Source organism: Corythoichthys intestinalis, chromosome 14 (assembly GCF_030265065.1).
Source record: "Corythoichthys intestinalis isolate RoL2023-P3 chromosome 14, ASM3026506v1, whole genome shotgun sequence".
In the NCBI taxonomy this organism is placed as follows: Eukaryota; Metazoa; Chordata; class Actinopteri; order Syngnathiformes; family Syngnathidae; genus Corythoichthys; species Corythoichthys intestinalis.
The window spans coordinates 22095425-22122795 of NC_080408.1; the positions used below are offsets into that span (position 1 = coordinate 22095425).

General features: G+C 40.8%; 1 protein-coding gene across 1 annotated transcript; it reads right to left on the reverse strand.

The window, feature by feature from the left end:
- Positions 1–4712: 4712 nt before the first annotated feature.
- Positions 4713–25517, reverse strand: pex5lb (peroxisomal biogenesis factor 5-like b). The gene is made up of 11 exons (XM_057858298.1): positions 25396–25517; positions 18963–19062; positions 17582–17702; positions 15492–15672; positions 13126–13248; positions 12904–13047; positions 12769–12839; positions 12526–12705; positions 7775–7940; positions 7553–7710; positions 4713–7490 (listed from the first exon to the last, which is right to left on the reverse strand). Exons 1-11 carry the CDS (start codon positions 25408–25410, stop codon positions 7289–7291), a joined length of 1461 nt encoding a protein of 486 aa, XP_057714281.1. The 5' UTR covers positions 25411–25517; the 3' UTR covers positions 4713–7288.
- Between the last annotated feature and the right edge of the window lie 1854 nt (positions 25518–27371).

The following is a 27371-nucleotide window of genomic DNA, read 5'->3' on the forward strand; positions in this document are numbered from 1 at the left end:
ATACTACAAACTCGAAGGTTAACTAAGACGATAGGCAGCGAGCCAAAAAGTCAAAATAAAAACCCTCAAATACCTGCACAGAGTAGAGGTTACAAACGAGTGCAGCACACTAACAGAAAAAAACCAATGCAGGGGCGTAACAAGCAAATGTAGCGAGACTATAGTGCGAGATGTCAAATGGCGATCAGCAAAGCAAATATCTCGGCAGCCTTCTCTGAGCTCACCCGTGCTTAAGTGCTGCGTTGATGAGCCCGCATTGGATTCAGGTGCGACGTCAGGAACGCCCCCACTAACAGCCCAGCAACAAAACACAATCTAACCAGCAGCAGAATGTGACAATAATTTCATTAAAGTTGCACTGTTTGGCCTTTGAGAGGTTCAAAAAAGTTTACTCAGTTCATTCAGAGTTTATTATTATGAACTTATTTTTACTTTCTTACTGTTGGGCTAGTATTATACTTTGTACAAATCCTTTTCCTATTTTGCAAAGGTAAGCAACAGCCTGACAAAGCCTTGATAGCAATGATTTCACATCCAATTATGTAGCTCTTTGGGGGAGAAAAAAAAAAAAATATATATATATATATATATATAAACGGGGTTGTATCGGTATGGTATCGGTATCGGCCGATACTGCACAGCCAGGTATCGGTATCGGGGCCAAAAAATGGTATCGGTGCAACACTACTGTATAGCCAGGACTGAGCCTTAGCGTCTCGGTAAGGATAGTGCAGTCGTATTCCCTCCCTATGCAGTTATCTCCACCTTGCAATGACTGCAAGTCGCTTTGTTGGAATTTTTCCTCGTGAAGTGAAGACACACTTTCGAGCGTTTCAACCTACGTGCTGTCATTGTTATGTTTAAGGCTGCAATGCTCGTGCTAAACCATCGTAATCTTTCATTTTCACCCTCATTCCTGGTGAAGTGTAGCCAAACTTTGGAGCTAGTGGTTCTTGGCGCCATGCTAGTTTGATGCGTTTGGACAACAAGACACGTCACGACACAATATGCGTCTTTAGGAATCGTTAAAGGGATCGTTAAGGCTTTTTCATTGTGATGTCGAGGCCTCAAAACACTAGGAACCGGTTCGGAATTGGATTTTGATTCCCATCCCTAATAGCTAATGGAGTCCCCTACAAGCTCTATAAGAACTGCCCCAAGGTACTAGAGCTGCTATGGTACCTAATGAGAACTGCATGAAAAAAGCAACTCATTCCATCTGAGTTGCAAAGAGCTGTAGCTGTTTTCATTACCAAAGAAACAAACTCCAAAGTCATCGGCCAGTTCCATAGCATTGCCCTTCTAAACGTAGAAGGGAAGATGTTCTTCTCAGTACTATGATGGCCAACTACTTGCTTGAGAATGGTCACATCAACACCAACTGCCAAAAGGCAAGAGTGCCAGGATTCCCCAGATGCGTGGATCACTCCACAATGATCTGGGACCAAATCCAGAAGGCTAAGCGGAAGACCGACCTGCACGTCGTAGGGCTTGACCTGGCCAATGCGTACGGGTCAGTCCCGCACCAGCTGATCAATTACGCCATAGACTTCTTCCACATGCCCACCTGCATCAAGAACATGGTAGCACAGTACTTCAGCAACCTGCAGATGTGCTTCTCTGTAGAAGACTTTGTTACGGGGTGGCAGCGGCTTGAAGTCGGAATTGCGATGGGTTGTGCCATTTCTCCAATACTGTTTGTTACAGCGTTTGAGATCATTCTCATCGGTGAAAGGAAAATGGTCGGACGGATCAAATTGCCAAATGGTCAAAGGCTTCCCCCACTAAGGAGCTATATGGACGACGTCACCACCCTCCTCCAGACAGCAGCATGCACATCAAGACTGCTGAGGAGGATGAATGAACTGATGTCATGGGCAAGAATGAAGATCAAGCCCTCCAAGTCTTGCAGCCTGTCAATCAGGAGAGGGGTCTGGAATGACAGCACCACCTTTGTTGTCAGGGGGTGAGAAGATTCCACTTCTTGCAGAACAGCCCATCAAAAGCCTGGGGAGGCAGTACACCACAGAGCTGTCTGACAAGCAGATGGGGAAAGTTATCATGAAACAGCTCTGCGATGGCCTGGAAAGGATCGATCAAAGTCAACTCCCTGGGAAATACAAGGTCGGGTGATACCAGTTTACACTCTACCAGAGGATAATGTAGCCCCTAAAAATGTGTGAGATCTCCTCATTGACCATGAACCAGATGGATGGGAAAGTCAACACATTCATCCGAAAGTGATTGAAGCTTTCACGTTGCCTCTTTAAAGCGGGCCTTTTTTTTGTTTGTTTTTTTGAAAAAACACGCTGCAGCTATCACTGAAGTCACTCCAGCTGGTCTACATGCAAGAGAAGGCCAGGTTGGTCCTCAAGCTTAGGGAGTCCGCAGATAAGTCAGTACGGAACGCTAATGCCAAGGTTCTGACTGGCCGCAAGTGGAATGCCCAGGCCGAGGTCAATTAAGCCATCAGCCGATTACAACACCAGGAGATCACGGGCAGAGTCCAGATTGGGAGAGTAGGTTTAGGATTGGGAGATGCCCCACATTTTTAAGCTAGAACTCCAGACTCAACGCTATTCCAGCGATTGAGTGTAGCGACCGTCCCGCAGATCAAATTCCCAGGGTGGAGCAAGCCACAGCAAACAGACAGCGGAGTGGACCAATCGGCGACAAGCAGACTTGACGTTGGTAAAGCGACAAGAAACTAGCGCAGCGCGAGCGGAGAACGGAGAAGTTTAACATGGCTGGCGCGAGACACACTGTTGTCAATGATTTGTGTCGATGTGTTTTTGGTCATTTAAAACTGATTGTACCGCTGCTTGGAACATATTCTCAGCTCTCCCGTTCGCCATCTGTGTTGTTGTGGAGACGACTTCCGACGCGCAAGAGTGACGTTGATCGTTAAGAACATGTCACGCAAATAATCGAATCTGATTGCACGGATGATTTCATTCGGCTCGAGAGGCCATTAAGGAGGTGGGTCCCAGATTATTCTATAAAGGGAGAACTGTCTGGCCGTGCCAGGCAACCACATTTCTGGTGGTAGTGGAGGTGACGAGGATGGAGGAAGACCGCTACAAAATCAAACCTGTGTCGCAGGGTCTGCAACCTGGGAAGGGATCACATAGAGTATCATCAATTGGTCAGACGTGTGGAAGATCCCACAGGCAAGACTCAGTTTCCTCATCCGCTCAACCTATGACACACTTCCCTGCCCTCGGAACCTCCACCAGTGGTTCAGGAGAGAGGAATGGTGTGCACTCTGCAATGCTTCCAACGTATGTCTCCAGCACATCTTGTCAAGCTGTAAGATCGCGCTCTCTCAGGCCCGCTACAGGTGGCGCCATGACCAAGTCCTGAGGAACCTCGCCAAAGTAGTGGAGGATTGTCGACAGGGAAGCAGATTATCACCACCTGCAGAGGACCCACCAACTTCATCCCAAAAAGAGGGGTCAGGAGAAGCATCAGGCCAAGGACAACACCAAGAACATTTTCCCCTGATCATCAGGAGTGGAGTATGAGGGTCGACCTTCACCTTTTTCCGGCCAGATACAGTGGGGCAAATAAGTATTGAGTCAACCACTTGATCTCAACCCCATAGAAAATCTGTGGAGGGAGTTGAAAGCCCGTGTTGCCCAACGACAGCCCCAAAACATCACTGCTCTAGAGGAGATCTCCATGGAGGAATGAGCCAAAATACCTGCAACAGTGTGTGAAAAGCTTGTGAAGAGTTACAGAAAACGTTTGGCCTCCGTTATTGCCAACAAAGGGTACATAACAAAGTATTGAGATGAACTTTTGGTTTGACCAAATACTTATTTTCCACCATGATTTGCAAATAAATTCTTTAAAAATCAAACAATGTGATTTTCAGTTTTTTTTTTTCCACATTCTGTCTGTCATGGTTGCGGTTTACCCATGTTGACAATTACAGGCCTGTCTAATATTTTCAAGTGGGGGAACTTGCACAATTAGTGGTTGACTAAATACTTATATGCCTCACTGTATAGTCGTGTGGTCAGCCAAGGCAAGAGCAACGTTCCTTATCGAGCTCACAGTACCCATGGAGGAGGGGATTGAGGCGGCCTGTGAACCCAAGAAGGCCAAGTACTTAGAGCTAGTTACTGCGTGATGAGAGGCTGGCTGACTACCATCTACCCAGTGGAGGTCGGATGATTCATGGAGACGTCAAAAATGCGCTTCCTGAAGGACGTGGGACTCACAGGCAGAAGACTCAAGAAGGCAATAAAAGACCTGGCAGAAGAGGCTGAAAAATGGAGCTTTTGTTTCTGGCTCAGGAGGAAGGACAAAACCTGGGGAAGAACACCTAACCCCCAGACAACAGTCGTAGGAGACAACACCCATCAGCTGCAGGGAGATGTCCCTGTCACTGCTCCGCCACCAGGAGATGTACCAGAATTATAGGAGCGAAACGTTGGTGAATGGTGGTTTCTGGCTGATGACCCTGCATCTGACCAATGGGCACTGAAGCAGGTGCGACAGGCAGTAATGCCCAGCAGGAACTATCATCTTCCTGTATAATCCTGTAGCGATTATCGATAACTGGAAAAAACTAACAAAATGCAAAAAAAAAAAAAAAATAAAATAAAAAAATACAATTAAACAAACACAAAAATAAGGTTCGACATATGATAACCAAAAAATGAATGACCCTCTGTATTATGTATAATATTTTTTTAATAGGTGAAACAGGTGCTTTTTGGTGATTTCTGTACAAAGATCCATCAGGAGATTGCATGTGAATAAAATAGGCTCACCTTGTTATTTTAATGAACTAGAAAATGCAATTTCTAAAGAAAATTGTGTAGCGAAACGTTGCCCTTTAGTCAGTAAACTCCTATGAGTCACTTCTTCTTGAGTTGGATTTTTTAAAAATTATTATTTCTTGGTCCCTTCCCACTGATTACTTACTGCTGAATTTGTGGCATTTTGCATCAGTGTCAGTTGATTTTGGGGCAATTTTGGATCACTTCCTTGTTCATTTTTGGCATTTCCGACCAACTTCCAGCTGATTTTTTTGGTCGCTTTCTACTGATTTAGGGGCTTTTCCGGGTCCATTCCTGTTCATTGTGAGGCATTTCCCATTGATTTCTGGGCACATCCAATTGATTTTGGTGCAATTTTGCTTATATTGCTATTGATTTTAGGTCACTTCTTTTTGATTTTGGGGTACTTAGGAGTCACTTCCCGTTGATTTTGGGGAATTTTGTTGTCACTTCCTGTTGATTTTGGGTCACTCTTGTGATATTTTCAAGTCATTTCTTGATGATTTTGGGGGCAATATTGGGTCACTTCCTGTTCATTTTTGTCGTTTCCGACTTCCAGGTGATTTTTTTTAATCGCATACTACCGATTTGGGGGCTTCTCCGGGTCACTTCCTGTTCGTTTTGGGGCATTTTCCACTGATTTCTGGGCACATCCTTTTGATTTTCAAGCAATTCAGGGTCAATTGATATTGATTTTAAGACACTTCCTATTGATTTGGGGTATTTCCAAGTAACTTCTTGTTGATGTTGGGGTATTTCTGGGTCACTTGGTGTTGATTTTGGGGTTTTTCTGAGTCACTTGGTGTTGATTTTGGGTCACTTTTGTGGTATTTACAAGTCATTTCTTGATTTTTGGGGCACATCCTATATATTCCGGTGCAATGCCGGTTCAATTCCTGTTGATCTTAGGTCACTTTCTGTTGATTTTGAGTCTTTTCTGTGTCACTTCCTGTTGATTTTGGGGCATTTCTCATTGATTTCTGGACACGTCCTATTCATTTTTGTGCAGTTCAGGTTCAATTGATATTGATTTTAGGTCACTTCCTATTGATTTGGGGGTATTTCCAAGTCACTTCTTGTTGATTTTGGGGTATTTCTAGGTCACTTGGTGTTGATTTTGGCATATTCCTGGGTCACTTGGTGTTGATTTTGGGGAATTTCTGAGTCACTTGGTGTTGATTTTGGGTCACTCGTGATATTTCCAAGTCATTTCTTGCTGATTTTAGGGGCAATATTGGGTCACTTCCCGTTCATTTTTGTCGTTTCCGACTTCCAGGTAATTTTTTATCGCTTCCTACCGATTTGGGGGCTTTTCCGAGTCATTTCCTTGTTCATTTTGGGGCATTTCTCATTGATTTCTGGGCACATCCTATTGATTTCCAAGCAATTCAGGTTCAATTGATATTGATTTGAAGACACTTCCTATTGATTTGTGGTATTTCCAAGTAACGTCTTGTTGATTTTGGGGTATTTCTGGGTCACTTGGTGTTGATTTGGGGTTTTTTCTGAGTCAGTCGGTGTTGATTTTGGGTCACTTTTGTGGTATTTACAAGTCATTTCTTAATTTTTGGGGCACATCCTATATATTTCGGTGCAATGCCGATTCAATTCCTGTTGATCTTAGGTCACTTTCTGTTGATTTTGAGTCTTTTCTGTGTCATTCCTGTTGATTTTAGGTCACTCGTGTGATATTTCCAAGTCATTTCTTGCTGATTTTTGGGGCAATATCGGGTCACTTCCTGTTCATTTTTGTCATTTCCGACTTCCAGGTGATTTTTTATCGCTTCCTACCGATTTGGGGGCTTTTTGAGTCATTTCCTTGTTCATTTTTTGGCATTTCCCATTGATTTCTGGACACGTCCTATTCATTTTTGTGCAGTTCAGGTTCAATTGATATTGATTTTAGGTCACTTCCTATTGATTTGGGGGTATTTCCAAGTCACTTCTAGTTGATTTTGGGGTATTCCTGGGTCATTTGGTGTTGATTTTGGGGAATTTCTGAGTCACTTGGTGTTGATTTTGGGTCACTTTTGTGGTATTTACAAGTCATTTCTTGATTTTTGGGGCACATCCAATCTATTTCGGTGCAATGCCGGTTCAATTCCTGTTCATTTTAGGTCACTTTCTGTTGATTTTGAGTCTTTTCTGTGTCCACTCTCTGTTCCTTTCAGGTCACTTCCTATTTATTTTGGGGTATTTCCAAGTCAATTCCTGTAGATTTTGGAGCATTTCTGTTTCTCTACTTGTTCATTTTGGGTACCTGAGCATGAATAACCAATCAGCGGGCTTGGCGCCACCTGCTGGTCATGGTGAGAGGACACGCTTGCACACACGCTTGCACTTCACTTGCCCGCCTGCAGGTAGCAACACGTGGAATAATCACGTCACATGACGCAAACAGAATAAGCAAACGGGAAGTGCCTTGTGATATCCGACTAAAGGGTTTTTGCAGAAAAATCGGGTTTCATTTGTTTGGGAGTCGCGACAGGTCGCCATTGTCAAGCGTCAGCCACGTCGAAGGCAGCCGCCAGCCCGTCCAAATCTCGGTCGTGGGCGGCGCGGAGCAGCTGGGGTGCGTCCATGTCAGCCAACGCCACCTGTAGGGCAGCCCAGACGCTGGCTGACACACAGTCGTCTTCGGTGCCACCGTCACGCCTCTGCTGCTGCTTCAGAGCCTTCAGGAAGTTGCTCACGGCCTCCCTGAGGGTCACCGCGCCACCGTGAACGTCGGCCTCACCCAACTGACCGAGTAGCCGGCGTACCTGTGTGCTCCCAGGTGCAAGCAGCTGACTCCCAGGTTATAGCGGCATCGTACGAATCCCGGCCGTAGCTGCAGCGCTTTGCCGTAAGCTAGCACCGCCTCCGAACTCCGCCGCCCGTTGGCCAGGGTAGCACCAAGTCGGTTCCACAGAAGGTAGTCCTAAAACATATGGGGAACTGCGTCAGCTCCGCGGCCGCTTTCTATGCGTGCGTGTTGGCGTCACCTCGGGCGTGACTGATAGCGCGGCACTAAACGCTCGCTCCGCCTCCTGGAAGTCACCCGCTAAGTTGAAGAGAACCCCGAGTCCGGTCTGCAGTTGGGGATCCACGTGGTCCTCGTTGAGGGACGCCGCTTCTTGGAACAACAACAGCAATTCCTGCAGAAACAAACTACAGTGGGGCAAATAAGTCAACCACTAATTGTGCAAGTTCTCCACTTGAAAATATTAGAGGCCTGTAATTGTCAACATGGGTAAACCTCAACCATGAGAGACAGAATGTGGGAAAAAAAACAGAAAATCACATTGTTTGATTTTTAAAGAATTTATTTGCAAATCATGGTGGAAAATAAGTAGCTGGTCAATACCAAAAGTTCATCTCTATACTTTGTTATGTACCCTTTGTTGGCAATAACAGAGGCCAAACGTTTTCTGTAACTTTTCACAAGCTTTTCACACACTGTTGCTGGTATTTTGGCCCATTCCTCCATGCAGATCTCCTCTAGAGCAGTGATGTTTTGGGGCTGTCGTTGGGCAACACGGACTTTCAACTCCCTCCACAGACTATCTATGGCAGGGGTCCCCAAACTTTTTCCTGTGAGGGCCACATAACCCTTCTCTTCTCTGATGAGGGGCCGGGGTCAGTTTGTAACAGAAAAAGTGTGACGATTGCAGGAGTGCCTAAATGTAAAAATGTATTGTTTTTCAGAAAGCCACAATCAAATAACCCTTTCTGGATTCTTCACGGAACCAAAGTAAATAAAATAAAAATGATATCATATAATATAGTATAATATAATATAATATAATTAGGGCTGTCAAACGATTAAAATTTTTAAGCGAGTTAATCACAGCTTAAAAATTAATCGTAATTAATCGCAATTCAAACATCTCTAAAATATGCCTTATTTTTCTGTAAATTATTGTTGGAATGGAAAGATAAGACACAAGACGGATATATACATTCAACATACTGTACATAAGTACTGTATTTGTTTATTATAACAATAAATCAACAAGATGGCATTAACATTAATATTCTGTCAAAGCAATCCCTGGATAGAAAGACTTGTAGTTCTTAAAAGATAGATTTTAGTACAAATTATAGAAATTTTATGTTAAAACCCCTCTTAATGTTTTCGTTTTAATAAAATTGGTAAAATTTTCTATCAAAAAAATTAACTAGTAGCTCACCATTGTTGATGTCAAGAATTACACAATGCTCATGGTGCATAAAATCAGTCGCACCCAAGGGCCAGCAGAGGGAGACAAAAAACACAAGTAACAAGTGGACATGACACTGCTGTCATTTTAATCTGTTTGAGCGGGGCATATGCGTTAATTGCGTCAAATATTTTAACGTGATTAATGAAAAAAATTAATTACCGCCCGTTAACGCGATAACTTTGACAGCCCTTAATATAATATCATATCATATCATATCATATAATATAATATAATCAAGGGTGCACATATTTTTTTTGCCCAGGTTCTCAGAGGAGGACCTGGAGATGTGACTTGGTCTTCATTGAGCTTGAGAGCCGACCCACCTGATGCGATAAATTTATGACAAGCTTTACTTAGAGCCAATTAACTTTGATTAATTATATTAACAGTTAATGCTTGATTAACATCAACTGGCACAACAAAATTGCCATTACGTTGAAGTGAAATGTAAAGAAATAAACATAAAAGCACCAATTCAAAATAAAGGGCATTATGCGGCTCCCACATTAACTCCAAGCCTTTTTAAAAGTGGGATGTCCTCCTCATAAGACCTCATTGAACGTGCATCTTTAGCTTTGTAAAATGCGAGCAAAAACACGTTTGTCAGTGCATGTCGCTGTTCATTACCTTTATTCCGCCCTATTCCGCCACATGTCCATAGGGCGAGTGGGGTCTTGTTTGACATCGATAGTTTGCTTAATTGCCACATGCTCTCTGTTTTTTTCGTGCTTTTCAAAGTTTGGATGGCTGAAATTCTTTGACCCTACATAAAATGCGTTGCTCTAATCGGCGACATTGGGATTCTCACGGCACATTTTGTACCGCATTTCCGTGCGGGCATCATTCGCTTCTAGCCATGGTACCTCCTGTAGCCACTTTTCAGCAAAAGTCCTTTTTTTCGGTAGCTCCGGTGACGTCTCTGTCGTCTGTCTGTCTTTTGACGGGGGTGGGGGAACACGGAAGTAATTACTCAATGTGGCCTGCCTCATCGACATTTTGAGAAGTTATTTTCTCGTGTCCGCCGCAAATAGAGTGGTCAGCCATCGGTACGCAAAAGCGTATGGAAGCCGTTGAGGGCCAGCGCGTTTGTCTACGTCCAGTACGCATGTGCGGACCACTTATGTGCACCCCTGAATATAATATAATATAATATAATATCATGTAATATAATATAATATAATAATACTGTATTAATTAAATAGATAATAACCAAATAACCATTGCTCAGTTCTTCACAGAAAAAAGCCAGGACATAAATAACTCTATTGGGGGGGAGAAAAAAAAAAAAAAAAATTTTTTTTTTACAATTTTTTTTTTTTTTTTTTTTTTTTGTTCAGGGGGCTGGACCAAATGTGGCTGCGGGCCGTATACGGCCCGCGGGCCGTAGTTTGGGGACCCCTGATCTATGGGGTTGAGATCTGGAGATTGGCTAGGCCACTCCAGGACCTTGAAATGCTTCTTACGAAGCCACTCCTTTGTTGCCCTGGCTGTGTGTTGGGGATCATTGTCATGCTGAAAGACCCAGTCACGTCTCATCTTCAATGCCCTTGCTGATGGAAGGAGATTTTCACTCAAAATCTCTCGATACATGGCCCCATTCATTCTTTCCTTTACACAGATCAGTCGTCCTGGTCCCTTTGCAGTAAAACAGCCCCAAAGCATGATGTTTCCACCCTCATGCTTCACAGTGGGTATGGTGTTTTTTGGATGCAATTCAGTATTCTTTCTCCTCCAAACACGAGAACCTGTGTTTCTACCAAAAAGTTCTATTTTGGTTTCACCTGACCATAACACATTCTCCCAGTCCTCTTCTGGATCATCCAAATGCTCTCTAGCGCTGATGGGTCAGGACGTGTACTGGCTTCAGCAGGTGGACACGTCTGGCAGTGCAGGATTTGAGTCCCTGGCGGCGCAATGTGTTACTGATAGTAGCCTTTGTTACTGTGGTCCCTCTCTGTAGGTCATTCACTAAGTCCCCCTGTGTGGTTCTGGAATTTTTGCTCACAGTTCTAGTTATCATTTTGATGCCACGGGGTGAGATCTTGCATGGAGCCCCAGATCGAGGGAGATTTTCAGTGGTCTTGTATGGCCTCCATTTTCTAATAATTGCTCCCACAGTTGATTTCTTTACACCAAGCGTTTTACCTATTGCAGATTCAGTCTTCCCAGCCTGGTGCAGATCTACAATTTTGTCTCTGTCCTTCGACAGCTCTTTGGTCTTGGGCATAGTGGAGTTTGGAGTGTGACTGACTGAAGTTGTGGACAGGTGTCTTTTATACCGATAATGAGTTAAAACAGGTGCCATTAATACATGTAACAAGTGGAGCCTCGTTAGCTCTTGTTAGACCTCGTTAGAAGAAGTTAGACCTCTTTGACAACCAGAAATCTTGCTTGTTTGTTTCTCCACATTCTGTCTCTCATGGTTGAGGTTTACCTATGTTGACAATTACAGGCCTCTCTAATCTTTTCAAGTAGGAGAACTTGCACAATTGGTGGTTGACTAAATACTTATTTGCCCCACTGTACATGCGGCAGGCACGCTTAAACAAGATGGTCATTATATCGATTGATAGATTTATTTACAAGCGCAAACACATTGATAGTGATCTAGGGCTGCAGTTATCGAATATTTTAGTAGTCGATTAATCGATGGACTAGTTAGTTCGAATAATCGAGTAATCGGATAAGGAACATGAAAAATTGAAATACCTGAGCTGAGCCTCAAACGGTATTAAAAAAAAATAATAGAAAATGAGGATCTATGTCCAACAAAAGAACAATTGGCTAATTTGCATAGAAAAAGTCCGCTAGCTTAAATGCTATAAAATGCTGAACGTTTTTCACAATGCTCTTAACAAATGGTTCAGACACAAATTCCCACAAAAAAACAGCTAAACATACCAATAAACTAAATTATGAATGCATTAAAAAAAAAAAAAACAAGCTCTAACAAAAACTTAGCTTACGTTGGTCTTAGCAGGGAGCAGTTGGATTCAGCCATGTGAAAAGAGGCAGACCAGAGGGCAGTGTATCCACCCTAATCAATTAAACTAAATGCAAACACTTTCAAAATAAACCATTACAAAGCCACTTTAATTACAAATACTCGAAGCAACAAAATTTAATTTGATTTAATTTTTTTCTAATCGAGTACTCGAGTTATCGATTAATCGTTGCAGCACTACAGTGATCGATGTCAAATCCATTTGATGGTCAAATTGGATTGGACGTCTATGGCCGTCAATGACAGTGAAACACGATTAGTCAATGCCAACTTTCCCAGTACAAATGGAGGTGATGTCTGTAACTTTCAGTGGCAGTGAATAAGTGAATGAATGATTGAGAAATATAAAACTTGAGCGACTAGCTCCATCTAGTGTTAAAACTGAGAAGTGCAAGAGAATTAATCCTGAATTTAAGCTTCTTATGTGGAACATTTAATGGATATTTTCATCATTTGTTGCAGGAGTAAAAACTGGTTTAAAACAGCTTTAGTAGTTTGGACACCCTTGCATTAGATGAATGGCGACCTGTCATTGGTGTTGTCAGGGGGCGCCGCAGCGACCGGTCCAAGGAGCTGTTTGTAGCGCGGGTTGTGAGCAATCCAGCCGTAGAGAGCGTCACAGGCGTGTCGTCGCAGACCACCATTGGTCCAGCTCACCGCCAAGGCCATCAGTGCCTGAAGGTTGTCAGGGCGCAGCTCCAGGCACCTGCGGGATTACTCGCCGTCAAAAGGCAGGACGGGTCGCCCCTACGGGCGAGGGGACGCCCACCTCTGCAGCGACGCCACGGCGGCCCGTTCGTTCTCGTTCTCAGCTTGCGTCGTCCCCAGGAGCTGCCAAGCCTGGCCGGGAGAGCGATCAGGCGTCAGCGGGAGGAAAGCGCTCGGCAGACGACTTTTCGCTCACCTCTGAGTCCTGCGGGTCCTGCAAGATGGCCGCCTCCAGCAGCAGCACTGCTTCATTCAGGTGGCCCTCTGCCACTTTCTCCTGAGCTTCGGCAAAGGCGCCGCCGCGCTCCGTGAACGGATTGTCGCTGCTGAATGGGAAATCCTGCACGCCACCCGTGACATTGTGGTTGCGATTTTTTTTTTTTACATGAATTGTGCCATTAGGCTCCACCTCTTTTACCTTCCTCACAGGTGTGTTAGTGGGCGGAGATGGCTTCTCACCCTCCTCTTCCTCCTCCAGCCACTTTCTGCGAGCAAGCTCCTCCCACTCAGCCTGCATCTTGTCCCAAAACTGTGTGTCTGACTGAATATAGATATCATTTATCTAACCTTAGATTGGTAACTATAACTATACACTCACCGGCTACTTTATCAGGTACACCATGCTAGTAACGGGTTGGACCCCTTTTTGCCTTCAGAACTGCCTCAATTCTTCGTGGCATAGATTCAACAAGGTGCTGGAAGCATTCCTCAGAGTTTGGTCCATATTGACATGATGGCATCACACAGTTGGTGCAGATTTGTCGGCTGCACATCCATGATGCGAATCTCCCGTTCCACCACATCCCAAAGATGCTCTGATGGATTGAGATCTGGTGACTGTGGAGGCCATTTGAGTACAGTGAATTCATTGTCATGTTCAAGAAACCAGTCTGAGATGATTCCAGCTTTATGACACGGCGCATTATCCTGCTGAAAGTAGCCATCAGAAGTTGGGTACATTGTGGTCATAAAGGGATGGACATGGTCAGCAACAATACTCAGGTAGGCTGTGGCATTCCAATGATGCTCAATTGGTACCAAGGGGCCCAAAGAGTGCCAACAAAATTATCCCCACACCATTACACCACCACCACCAGCCTGAACCGTTGATACAAGGCAGGATTGATCCATGCTTTTATGTTGTTGACGCCAAATTCTGACCCTACCATCCAAATGTCGCAGCAGAAATCGAGACTCATCAGACCAGGCAACATTTTTCCAATCTTCTATTGTCCAATTTCAATGACCTTGTGCAAATTATAGCCTCAGTTTCTTGTTCTTAGCTGAAAGGAGTGGCACCCGGTGTGGTCTTCTGCTGCTGTAGCCCATCTGCCTCAAAGTTCGACGTACTGTGCGTTCAGAGATGCTCTTCAGCCTACCTTGGTTGTAACGGGTGGTTATTTGAGTCAGTGTTGCCTTTCTATCAGCTTGAACCAGTCTGGCCATTCTCCTCTGACCTCTGGCATCAACAAGGCATTTCCGCCCACAGAACTGCCGCTCACTGGATATTTTTTCTTTTTCGGACCATTCTCTGTAAACCCTTGAGATGGTTGTGTGTGAAAATCCCAGTAGATCAGCAGTTTGTGTAATAGTCAGACCAGCCCTTCTGGCACCAACAACCATGCCACGTTCAAAGTCACTCAAATCACCTTACTTCCCCATACTGATGCTCGGTTTGAACTGCAGGAGATTGTCTTAAACCATGTCTACATGCCTAAATGCACTGAGTTGCCGCCATGTGATTGGCTGATTAGAAATTAAGTGTTAACGAGCAGTTGGACAGGTGTACCTAATAAAGTGGCCGGTGTGTGTATATACATACATAGATATATCTATATTATCAACAATGGCGCATGTACTGTACTTGGATTTTTTTTTTTTTTTTTTTTTTTTTATAAACGTCAAAAAAAAACATTCAGCCTGAATTTTTGCTATGTTTTAAAATGTTTTTGTTTTTTTAAAAATAATAAACCAAACTTTTTGAAAGTCCGTCAAGATTTCGTTTAGTCAACAGCTCACCAAGGAAGCCCACTGCCTTAAGATGGCTGCCGGTATGTGATATCTATGGGTTTAACTAACTGGCAGCCATCTTGCAACAGGGTATTTCTTAACTTAAATTAAATTAATTATTTTTAAAATGCCGTAAGTGTTTTTAATGTTGTCAAATTACCACTTACTACACTTAACCCTTTCATGCACGAATTAGGATTTTTCTTTTAACCCTTGCAGGGCACCCATTGAGCGAACATTCATTCGCCCCCACCCAGTCAAAATAGTTTGGACGTCTAGCGCCATCAATGACACTGAAAGAAGAGCATTCATAGCTAGTCTTCTCAGCTTAAGTGAATTGGACGTCTATCGCCATCAATAGCATGCAGTGAGTTAAACACTCTTAACTTTTACATTTTTTAAATTATTATTTTTTTAATTCATTAATTTTAAATATTTTAAAATGCTTAGATTCAGGTTGAATGTTTATTTTTTTCAAAAATGTTTGAACTATTTTTAGGTATGGAGTCATTCAATTTACTGCATCTCTGAAGTTTAAGAAAAACTAAGCTATTTGAAAATCTGTTGAAAACTCAGAAATCAATCGTTATTTTTAATTACATGCTTCATATGTGACTCAAAAAGCTCTGTCCTTAAGATGGCCAACAAGTGTCGAAATCCGTTCCCATTGGCTCACAGTACATCTAAGACACATACAGTACAGTATCTATGCAAATAAAATGCAGACAGCTCATCCCAAGATGTGAGGACACCAGAAGGCGTGCGCATACGTACCTCCACAGCCGCCTTGGCTTTCACGAATTCATCCTCCAGGGATTGACTCGCATTCATCGGGTCGACTGGGCCGAGGTCGCCTGACGTCAAACGGCCGACCGGTTTAAGCGAGCCCGAGTCCAAGTCGTGCTCAACCGCTTCGTCGGATTGAGGCAAGCTTTCCGGCGTCATCGGAGCACACCTGAGCGAGACCGTGACACGCGGGCGTTGAGGTCAAACGTCAGTTTGGAAAGCTGGATCCCACTTAATAACGAGCCGATGACAGTGATATATATCCATCGCAATTTGCAACATGATTCACTGTTATTTTGACCAAAATTTAACCATACTTGACCATATAATCATTTTAGACCAAAAACTAATTTTTTGAGCTAACGTGAACCAATTTTGACCAAAAATTGCAAATTTTGGGACAAATGGTAAATCAAATACTGAATGTGGACAAAAATGAACTATTCTTTGGACAAAAATGAACTATTCTTGACCAAAAAAAACCCAACAAAAACGTTTTGGACGAAAAAGTGACTTTTTTTGAGGTAACATTATTCAAATTTTGACCAACATTTGGGACAAAATGGTAAACCAAATAATAAATTTGGGCAAAAAAAAAGACAAAAAAACAAAAAACATTTGGACCAAAAATTTATTTTTTAACTTAAAATGAACAAACTTTGACCAAAAAATTGACCATTCTTGACAAAATAGTAATTTTGCAAAAAAAACTATTCTATTAAGCTAACATGCACCAATTTCGACCAAAAATGGCAAATTTTGGGACAAAATAGTAAATCAAATAAAGAATGTGGACAAAAATGAACCATTCTTGACCAAAAAAAAATCATTTTGGACCAAGAAATAAATACATTTTAGACCAACAAGTAACTTTTTTTAAGGTAACATAAACCATTTTTGACTAAAATTTGGGACAAAATGGTAAACTAAATAATAATTTTGGCCAAAAACTAAAAAAAGAAAAAGAAAACAACCACATTTGGACCAAAAATGAAACACTCTGGACCAAAATGTAACTTTTTTTTAAACTTAAAATGAACAAACTTTGACGAAAAAATTAACCACTCTTGACCAAATAATCATTTTGGACCAAAAATTATTCTTTTAAGCTAACATGAACCAATTTTGACCTAAAATGGCAAATTTTGGGACAAACCGGTAAATCAAATAATGAATGTGGACAAAAATGACCCAAAAAATCTTTTTGGACCAAGGAATACATACATTTTGGACCAAAAAGTAACTTTTTTTAAGGTAACAATCAATTTTGACCAAAATTTGGGACAAAATGGTGATCCAAATAATAATTTTGGGCAAAAATTGGAGAAAAAAAACCCAAATCCTGTTAAAAAACAAAACACTTTGGACCAAAAATTAACTTTTAAGTTAAAAATGAACAAACTTTGACCAAAAAATGACCATTCTTGACCAAATAATAATTTTGAACCAAAAAACTAACTATTCTTTTAAGCTAACATGAACCAATTTTGACAAAAAATTGACAATTTCGGGACAAAATGGTAAATCAAATAATGAATGTGGACAAAAATGAACCGTTATTGACCAAAAAAATCATTTTGGACAAAGAAATAAATAAATTTTGGACCAAAAAGTAACTTTTTTAGGCCAGCATGAACCAATTTTGGCCAGAATTTGGAAACTTAGGGATAAAATGGTAAACCAAATAACAATTTTGAACCAAAAAAAAAAAAAAACATGGACCAAAAATGAAACACTTTGGACCAAAAAATTGACCATTTGTGGACCAAAATGGTAAGTTAGGTAAAAAAAAAAAAGTTTGCCCTAATGTTTTCATTGAAAACGGCCAAGTAGGCGGCCAATTTAGTATCGGCTGCCATTGACTGTCATAAATGTCCAATACATTTGGACTGGGATGGCTAGCGGTGATTGCCTTCCCAGTCCAAACAGATTTGACCCCTATCACCGTCTATTGCACAGAAAGATCAGTCAATGCGAAGAAGAAACACCAAGTTTTGAAATAAATGAAGAATTTTTGTTTTTTTGATATTCTTGTTTTCTGTTGGCCTGTTGTTTGCGGTCGACGGCGATTTCTTCACCACAGCAGCTCCGCCGACGCGTGCGGTGATGAAGGTGGCGTGTCAAAAGTCGACCTGTCATCATCGTCGCCCGTGTTCAGCTCCTCCCACGTGTCGAGCGGAGACTGTGACGCTGCCGGATCTAGAGGAGACAAACGACCGAGCAGATGAGCGGATGTTTGATCACAATAAAAGCGGCCAGTGGAGCGACAGCCAATGGCATAGTTTCTATTCCGCCCCACTGGTTTCGTAGTGCAGTGATTAACCGATTGGCTGCCACTGACAGAGATAGACGTCTAATCCATTTGAAGTGGGAGGTTGACAGTGCTGTCAACCTCCCACTTCAAATAAATTAGACGTCTACTTGTGATAAATTCAGTTCAATTCACAGCAGAAGAATGATTGGACGCCATATGATTGGACGTCTGTCACCGTCAATGACACTGAGAGAGATAAAATCTACATCTTCATGTTTCTCTGATTTATTTATTTTAAAGATACATATTTAAAACATTGACTATTATATCTCTGTTTTTGTTTTTCTAATTAAATAAATGCAAATAAGTAAGACAAAAAATTTTAAAAAATAAACAAATGAAAGACGTTCACCTTTTTTCCTTTAATTAAAAAAAAATGAAAATAAATAAAGAGGATATTGACTGTTTTCAGTTTTAAAGTGAAAAATATAGATCAATAAAAATATTAAATGCAAAATACATAAAAATTTAAAAAAATATATAAAAATATTTCTTGTTTTCCCCCCTCTTTGTTTTTAATTGAAAAAATACAAATTAAAATATTTTAAAACAAAATAAAAACAATGAAAAAGAACATATTTATAGCCTTTAAAAAACATTTTAAAATCAATGAAAAAGAGTGTATACTATTTTTCCTCTTTTTTTTTTTTTAAATGTCTATAAAGATAAAAATCTAAATAAATCGACAAAAATAAAATTTTACATTTTTTGCTGAATATGAAAAAATTAAATAAAAAGAGAATACTGTACAGTAGTGACTATAATATTATAAATAATTATAAATATTAATATTACACAAGATTTTATTCTGATTGTTTTTATCTGAAAATTTGAAATCAATAAAGAAATGAAAATGCAAAATGAACAAAAGTTCAAAACATTTATAAATTAATAAAAAATAGAATATTCCGTTTTCCCGTTTTTTTTAAAATAAAATATTAAAATACTAAATTAATAACATTCTTTAAATTAAAAAACAAGAATTAAAAAATCAAATACTCTTTTTGAATCTTTTAAATTAAATACATGTAAATAACTTATATTTTGAAAAAATTAAAACAAAAGATCAATTTCTATGTCAACAATGTCTCGAAACGATGACTGTCACAATAGTTGTCGATTCATTCGAAAATCATTGGACTCACCTGAGACCTCGGAGGGCGGGGCGGCGCCGCCCTCCGACAGGAATTCGTCGACGGACGTGCTCAGCAGAGGGCGGCTCTCCTGAGGCTCCTCCGCCGACAACTGCGGGGTGAGACGACAACCCGCCTCGTCATAATGTGATGAAATGAGCGACGCCATCCATTGGTAGAGCAGGATTATCTCCAATCTCATCAATTTAATTTATAAAAGTGGATGAAAATGAAAGCACAAATATATTTGAGTGGCAACCAGTTCAGAGGCAAGACAGGAAAGCATTTTTGACTAGCAAAGTTGCTAACTATTCGGTAAATTTCAATGACTTTATCACAAAGTAGATGACTCCGACCCTGATTATATCCAATTAATATACGTACATACACTGCTGGCCAAAAGTATTGGCACCTCTGCAATTCTGTCAGATAATGCTCAATTTCTCCCAGAAAATGCTTGCAATTACAAATGCTTTAGTAGTAATATCTTCATTTATTTTGCTTGCAATCAAAAAACACAAAAGAGAATGGGGGAAAAAAAGTCAAATCATTATCATTTTACACAAAACTCCAAAAATGGGCCGGACAAAAGTATTGGCACCCTTGAAAAATCATGTGATGCTTCTCTAATTTGTGTAATTAACAGCACCTGTTACTTACCTGTGGCACATAACAGGTGGTGGCAATAGGTAAATCACAATTGCAGCCAGTTAAAATGGATTAAAGTTGACTCAAGAAGAAGAAAGAAGACCAAAAAAATTGTCTGAGAATTTGAGAAGCAAAATTGTGAAGACGTATGGGCCATCTCAAGGCTACAAGTCCATCTCCAAAGACCTGAATGCTCCTGTGTCTACCGTGCGCACTGCCATCAATAAGTGTAAAGCCCATGGCACTGTGGCTAACCTCCCTAGATGTGGACGGAAAAGAAAAATTGACGAGAAATTTCAACGAAACATTGTGCGGATGGTGGATAAAGAACCTCGACTAACATGCAAACAAGTTCAAACTGTCCTGCAGTCCGAGGGTACAACAATGTCAACCCGTACTATCCGTCGGCATCTGAATGAAAAGGGACTCTATGGTAGGATACCCAGGAAGACCCCACTTCTGACCCACAGACATAAAAAAGCCAGGCTGGAGTTTGCCAAAACTTAACTGAGAACACCAAAAACGTTTTGGAAGAATGTTCTCTGGTCAGATGAGACAAAAGTAGAGCTTTTTGGGAAAAGGCATCAACATAGAGTTTACAGGAAACAAAACGAGGCATTCAAAGAAAACACGGTCCCCACAGTCAAACATGACGGAGGTTCCCTGATGTTTTGGGGTTGCTTTGCTAACTCTGGCACTGGACTGCTTGACCATGTACACGGCATTATGAAGTCTGAAGACTACTAACAAATTTTGCAGCATAATGTAGGGCCCAGTGTGAGAAAGCTGGGTCTCCCTCAGAGGTCATGGGTCTTCCAGCAGGACAATGACCCGGAACACACTTCAAAAAGCACTAGAACAGTGTTTTTCAACCGGTGTGCTGTGATAAATTATCCAATATTGCTTGTTTTTTTGTTTTGTTTTGTTCTTTTATATCGTCGGGCGGAGTTCTCGGTTGTGTGCAGATGAGTCAAGGTATTGCTCGTGTCGTGTTCAATAACTGGTCGGGTTTCTAGCTATCAGCCACCTTGCTGTCAGTGACAATGTGGACCCCAGCATTTCTACTGTACATTAGACTTGTCAAGAGTCGATATACACGAAAGTGTCCTTTCCATTTTATCTACACGTGACGACCGTCAATCCTCCCCCTATGTTTTACTCCAACACATTGTCAAGGATAGCAAGGTGGCCGAAGGCTCAAAATCCGAGTAGTTCTCGAACGCGACACGAGCAGCGCCATGGTGTCAAGCAAACGTCATCTCCAAACGAAACACCAGTCGCTTCAAATCAAGTCAATGGACTATTTTGTTCGCCTTTGTGAAAACACACAGAAACAGGTAACCTTTTTGGGAAAAACTACAAAGGTAAATGAGAAAGCCCCCAAAGCCAATCACAAAATTCCAACACTGTAGCTGAGACATTAACACTACCTGTCTGCAAAGCCATTGTCAGCGAGATTCTCGACCCTGATACGGTTTAAAACATTGCTAAAGTCCCCCTGTCTGATAATGCTCACCTTTTATAGCCTAACTGCTATAAAAACATAAAAACGGAGAGAGACTAAGAGCTATTGAAGAAGATTCCTGCCAGGATATCGGCTTTGTGTTCATCTAAACAGGCTCAACTTTCACACTGAGTAAGTCTCTATACTGGGAAATTATAATTAAATACAGTGGGGCAAATAAGTATTTAGTCAACCACTAATTGTGCAAGTTCTCCCACTTGAAAATATTAGAGAGGCCTCTAATTGTCAACATAGGTAAACCTCAACCACGAGAGACAGCAAGTGGAAAAAAAAAAAAAAAAAAAAAAAAGAAAATCACATTCTTTGATTTTTAAAGAATTTATTTGCAAATCATGGTGGAAAATAATTATTTGGTCGATACCAAAAGTTCATCTCAATACTTTGTCATGTACCCTTTGTTGGCAATAACGGAGGCCAAACGTTTTCTGGAAGTCTTCACAAGCTTTTCCACACACTGTTGCTGGTATTTAGGCCCATTCCTCTGTGCAGATGTCCTCTAGAGCAGTGATATTTTGGGGCTGTCGTTGGGCAACACGGACTTTCAACTCCCTCCACAGATTTTCTATGGGGTTGAGATCTGGAGATTGGCAAGGCCACTCCAGGACCTTGAAATGCTTCTTACGAAGCCACCCCTTTGTTGCCCTGGCTGAGTGTTTGGGATCATTGTCACGCTGAAAGACCCAGCCACGTCTCATCTTCAATGCCCTTGCTGATGGAAGGAGATTTTCACTCAAAATCTCTCGATACATGGCCCCATTCATTCTTTCCTTTGCACAGATCAGTCGTCCTGGTCCCTTTGCAGAAAAACAGCCCCAAAGCATGATGTTTCCACCCCCATGCTTCACAGTGGGTATGGTGTTCTTCGGATGCTATACAGTATTCTTTCTCCTCCAAACATGAGGACCTGTGTTTCTACCAGAAAGTTCTATTTTGGTTTCATCTGACCATAACACATTCTCCCAGTCCTCTCCTGGATCATCCAAATGCTCTCTAGCGAACCGCAGACGGGCCTGGGCGTGTACTGGCTTCAGCAGGGGGACACCTCTGGCAGTGCAGGATTTGAGTCCCTGGTGGTGCATTGTGTTACTGATAGTAGCCTTTGTTACTGTGGTCTCAGCTCTCTGTAGGTCATTCACTAAGTGTGAATCCGTGTGGTTCTGGGATTTTTGCTCACCGTTCTTTTTATTATCTTGTTAATAATTGCTCCCACAGTTGATTTCTTTACACCAAGCGTTTTACCTATTGCAGATTCAGTCTTCCCAGCCTGATGCAGGTCTACAATTTTGTCTCTGGTGTCCTTCGACAGCTCTTTGGTCTTGGCCATAGTGGAGTTTGGAGTGTGACTGAGGTTGTGGACAGGTGTCTTTTATACCGATAATGAGTTAAAACAGGTGCCATTAATACAGGTAATGAGTGGAGCCTCGTTAGACCTCGTTAGAAGAAGTTAGACCTCTTTGACAGCCAGAAATCTTGCTTGTTTGTATGTGACCAAATACTTATTTTCCACTGTAATTTGGAAATAAATTCTTTAAAAATCAAAAAATGTGATTTTCTGTTTTTTTTCCACATTCTGTCTCTCATGGTTGAGGTTTACCCATGTTGACAATTACAGGCCTCTCTAATATTTTCAAGTAGGAGAACTTGCACAATTGGTGGTTGACTAAATACTTATTTGCCCCACTGTCTACTGTACAGACAGTAATTTTGGAACATTTTTGGTTTATGGTTGTAGCGCATTATTTTTTTCCAATGTAAAAACGTGCCGTCACTCAAAAAAGGTTGAAAAACACTGCACTAGAAAATGGTTTGAGAGGAAGCACTGGATACTTCTAAAGTAGCCATGCAATGAATCAGACCTGAATCCCATAGGACACCTGTGGAGAGATCTGAAAATGGCAGTTTGGAGAAGGCACCCTTCAAATCTCAGAGACCTGGAGCAGTTGGCCAAAGAATAATGGTCTAAAATTCCAGCAGAGCATTGTAAAAAACTCATTGATGGATACCAGAAGCGGTTGTTCACAGTTGTTTTGTCTAATGCTTGTGCTACCAAGTATTAGTCTAAGGCTGCCATTACTTTTGTTCGGCCCATTTTTGGAGTTTTGTGTAAAATGATAATGATTTAATTTTTTTTCCATTCTCTTTTGTGTTTTTTCATTGCAAGCAAAATAAATGAAGATATCACTACCAACGCATTTGTAATTGCAATTATTTTCAGGGAGAAACTGAGCATTATCTGACAGAATTGCAGGGGCGCCAATAGATTGCCAAGTGTGCCGCGAGATATCCAATAATGCGCTTTTTTTTTTTTTTTTTTTTTAAAGATATTTAATTTATAATATTCTTAGAGTGGCCCCTGACCGTATTTTGAAGGACATTCAGCCTTGTTAACTGCACGCGGACGGTGTTGCAGTGGGTAGCAAGAAGTAGGTGGAAGGTTCTCGGGAGTGTGCAGGCGAGTGAGGTATTGCTCGTGTCGCATTCAAGAACTGCTCGGATTTCTAGCCATCAGCCACCTTGCTGTTCACGACAGTGTGTTGGAATAAAACGAAAGGGGGGGATTGACAGTCGTAACAAATGAATGAAATGGAAAGGATACTTTGGTGTATATCCACACTTAATAAATCGAATTGATGTACGGTAGACGTGCTGGGGTCCACATTGTCGCGGACAACAAGGTGGCTGATGGCTATACCGTAATTTTACGTGTATAACGCGCGCCCCAAATTTACTTGTAAAATCTAGGGAAAATTATTGTACCCCTATATAACACTCACCCTAATTTTAGCACCAATAAATAGAAGAATACGAGAGAACAGAGCTCGTGTACAGATACAGAAATGTCATTTTACTGACTGGTGAAACACAGCACAAGCATAGCACATTGGTAGTTCAAAACATTACCGTAAACTGACAATATGCACGGTAATAATATGATCTGACATTTTCTCCAATTTACCAAAATCCCAGAGAAAACAAAACAGATGTGACTTTTCTTTTAAAGGCTGCTGTATAACTTTGATCGTTTCATCATGATGAATAAATGTTTCTTCCATGGATTGTTACGGTAAAATAAAAGTGAGGACCCAAGTAGGAACTCGGAACAAGCGCATCACTACTGTAACAAGTGGAACTATTGTTATTTGGGTTTGAGTTTCCCGAGGGACAGATATAGTTGACGGACACAGGAAGTCTGTGTTGTATTACGTTTGTAATGGTCCGAGTTGCCGAGTTGCAATAAAAATTGATTCAAATGAGTTCAAGAAACTAAATTGTGTGCTTAATGAAGAGTGAAAAAAGCAGAATTTAATACGGACGAAATCATTCGACCAATCAGAATGAAGTATTACCGAAACAAAATGGTGATGTCATGTACTGTAATGGTCGGCAGCGGATCGTTGCATACGTTTTCTTCAACACAACATGGCCGTGTCAATAAAAAAATCGGTCTTTATATATATATATATATATTTCTGTCTCCATCCCTGTACCCGTGTATAATGCGCACCATGATTTTACAAGTTGATTTTGGGGGAAAGAAGTGTGCGTTATATTCAGGAAATTACGGTAATTCTGAGCAGTTCTTGAACGCAAGAACAAAAGACGAGCGAAGCGAAGACAGTGAGCTCAAAGGCAAGACAATACAGTAAAAGCTGTTTTGTTCAGATTTACTTCCACCGGGGATGAGACAAAACCTGCTTCATTATGTTTCACATTCATCCAATATCACATATATATTGAAAAATTATATTAAATATACTGTAAAGAAAGTAATTTTAGAACATTTTAGTTTTATGGTGTGCCGCAAGATGTTTTCCAATGTAAAAATGTGCCGTGACTCAGAAAAGGTTGAAAAACACTGTATTATTCTAGTTATAAATTCTTTTTAAATTAATAAATTTTTAAAAATGACATGAAAACCATTTCAATTAAAAAATTAAAAAGAATAAAAACAGAAATACGCTCTGGTTATGGCCTCTAAAATAGCTTTTTTCCTCGCTAAAAATATCATTTCACTTATTGTCTGCCATTGACAACGACAGATATTAATTGAACTTCAAATGAAAGTACTGGTTCATGTTTTCTCCTAGTCAAAAGGGATCAGACGTATAGCGCCGTCAATGGCAGCCGATGAGTTATACAGTCAATATTAATACCCTTCTACACGTGACTTTCCAATCGCTGTCTGAATGACGCCTGCTAGCATTAGCACGAATGTTTGCAAACTGAAGCAAATAAAGATGCTGCCGCAAAGGTGATGGCGATGAAGCTCACCTGTACTTGGTACATGCTTCCACGTCTGCGGACTTGTTCTGCAAGTGTCCGGACTCGATGCCTTTTGTCCGAATTCTGAAGCTGTGAGCTCCCTCCTCCTCGTCACAGCAAAACAAACGACGGGAGCGAAGACGAAAAAAGCCGAAAGGTTCCGAAGTCATCAGGCCGCGCCCCCGTCGTACTTTCACTGACAGGCTATGTGATGTTACGTCACCATCAATTAATCCAGTTCACTTTTAATCAATCCAAATGTATGAAAATGAAAACGTAGAGATATTTTTACATGAATTAAGTAGGGCTGTCAAACGATTAAAATTTTTAATCGAGTTAATCACAGCTTAAAAATTAATTAATTGTAATTAATCACAATTCAAACCAACTATAAAATATGCCATATTTTTCTGTAAATTATTGTTGGAATGGAATGATAAGACACAAGACGGATAGATACATTCAAAATACTGTACATAAGTACTGTATTTGTTTATTATAACAATAAATCAACAAGATGGCATTAACATTATTAAAATTCTGTTAAAGCGATTCATGGATAGAAAGACTTGTATTTCTTAAAAGATAAATTTTAGTAGAAGTTATAGAAATTTAATATTAAAACCCCTCTTAATGTTTTCATTTTAATAAAATTTGTAAAATTTTCAATCAAAAAATAAACTAGTAGCTCGCCATTGTTGATGTCAATAATGAATGACACAGTGCTCATGGTGCTGAAACCCATAAAATCAGTCGCACCCAAGCGCCAGCAGAGGGTGACAAAAACCAAAAAACACAATAAACAAGTGGACATGACACTGTGCTGTCATTTTAACCTGTTTGAGGGGGGCATGTGCGTTAAATGTGTCAAATATTTTAACGTGATTAATTTAAAAAATTAATTACCGCCCGTTAACGCGATAATTTTGACAGCCCTAGAATTAAGTCATTGGCCGCCACTAAATGCAATATATTGGCACTTAAAAAGCGACGTCATAATCTTTTTCTTTGTTTAAGTTTCCATTTATTAGAATTATATTCGATTCATAATTTAATTTTCCAGAATTTTAATAATGGAACATTCATGTCAGCCAAATCTAGGTTCAATCCACGGACAAAATGGGTTATTCTGCTTGAAGTAAATGGTTTTCTTCATCCATCCATCCATCCATCCATCCATCCATCCATCCATCCATCCATCCATTATCTTCTGCTTTTAAGCAACACTTGGCAACTTTTCATAACATTTGTGATAATATGTCAACTGACAAGTACCATAATTTTCGGACTATAAGCCGCTACTTTTTTCCCTCATTTTGAATCCTGCGGTTTGTAGTCCAGTGTGGCTTATTTGTTGATTCATTTGGGTTAATAGCAAGGGCGTAGGTTTGCATAGGGACGGTAGGGACATAACATGATCAACTTCTCAGGATGCTCAAATTGTCCCCACCAACTTTTAAGCAACCATATTTGCATTATGTAATGAGTTCAATTATATACTGTAGGTCATTTAGATTGTCTTCCCATATGTTGAAAGGATAGAATTGACCCTACCATTATTAAATGAATTATTTTCATTATGTTCAGACTGACATTTACTCCTTTTCACTTGCTGAATGTGCAGGTCCATTTTTTTTCTTCTCAAACACACGTTTGATTGGCTGATGACTCGAACCCCCACATTCACACAATTCCGCTGCCTCCTCCTCCCCCTTTGAAGAGGAGGTATATTAAAAAAAGTTTTCGGCCAGCAGCAGCCACTGTTAGTAATGGAAAAATACATCAGTGTTGTGGAGGTGGGGGAACACGCCACTAATTTTGCCTCTGAAAGTCTGACCTGCATCAGAGTTGGCATAACATTAAACCGTGTGAACTTGCTAACATGTAAAACTCAAGTAGAAAGCTCCTTAGAGAGGTGTGTTCCTGTCCGTTTTCTGCTGATAACGTTAATTCAACTGTGCATTGTGTGCATTTATTCATGAATG